This window comes from Perkinsus marinus, assembly GCF_000006405.1.
Source record: "Perkinsus marinus ATCC 50983 genomic scaffold scf_1104296961234, whole genome shotgun sequence".
NCBI lineage: Eukaryota > Perkinsozoa > Perkinsida > Perkinsidae > Perkinsus > Perkinsus marinus.
This window is the reverse complement of record NW_003205798.1, coordinates 1-1,006: the sequence shown is the minus strand read 5'-3', so window position 1 is coordinate 1,006 and position 1,006 is coordinate 1. Positions and strand designations below refer to the sequence as shown.

The 1,006-nt window shown below is 51.6% G+C and overlaps 1 protein-coding gene across 1 annotated transcript; it reads left to right on the top strand.

Moving 5' to 3' along the window:
* Positions 1-37: 37 nt before the first annotated feature.
* Positions 38-919, top strand: Pmar_PMAR015361 (ATP-dependent RNA helicase rhlB, putative; the record flags this gene model as incomplete). The annotated part of the gene is made up of 6 exons (XM_002772362.1): positions 38-124; positions 174-252; positions 312-402; positions 456-561; positions 612-712; positions 766-919. Coding segments are annotated over 6 exons (618 nt in total), but the record flags the coding sequence as incomplete, so codon positions are not given.
* Between the last annotated feature and the right edge of the window lie 87 nt (positions 920-1,006).

Here is a 1,006-nt window from a genome sequence, read left to right as displayed (position 1 = left end):
CAGCGGGAAGACTCTCGCTTACTTGATGCCTTTAATCATGCATATCATCTATCACAAAGAACATGCCGATCTGGCTGATAGACCGGCCCCCACCAAAGACCATCCGGCGTGCCCGTTCGCATTGGTAGGACTAATACGATGGGCGTTGACCTTTCAGCGGTTACCACTGGCAGGTTTTGTGTCCGACTCGGGAGCTGGCAGTGCAGATAGAGAAGACCATCTACAAGTTGGGGAAGTATATCGGAATCACAAGTGATGACACAAAAGGGGACAGCTCCGCACAATGGTATCTTACATGTGTGTTCAATAAGGCACTACCCTTGCTGGAGGTCTATCGAAGTATGAACAATTCAAAGACCTCAGGAAGGGCACTTGCGATATCGTTGTGGGGAATCCGGGAAGGTGATTGGAAGCATTCCTTCACAACATCATGTTGGATAGTTGCTCCTCATCAGATGCATTGACATGGTCAAAGAGCATGGCATGTCGCTCACTGGGGATACAGCGTGGGTTGTTCTAGATGAGGCGGACAGGATGCTTAATATGGGATTCGAGAACCAGGTAGGGCGGAGCGAAGCGATTCGCGAATGGCATGTTTCGATTCATTCGAGGTCCGCAGTCTAGTGCAGAGGGTTCGGCCTGATCGGCAGACTATGTTATTCTCGGCGACCATGCCACCCAAGATTGAACGCCTCGCTAGATACATCATGCAGTAGGTTATCCAACCAACGTGCATGTGGGTTGAGGTGACACCCCTCTTCTCAGAGACCCTGTGAGGTTGTTCGTCGGAGCTAGTGCTACCACGGGTGGTGCAGCCCAAGCCGTCACGCAGGATGTGGTGGTGGTCGAGGAAAAGGACGACAAATTCAACTGGCTCTCGGAGAATCTGCCGCACATTCTGGATGATGCCCAGGAGGAGGTAGGTGTGGTTATTTGTGCGTGCGTGCAACTCGGTTGCCATTCAGGATGGGCAAGTGTTGATATTCGTGAATCAAAAGTCTGGCGC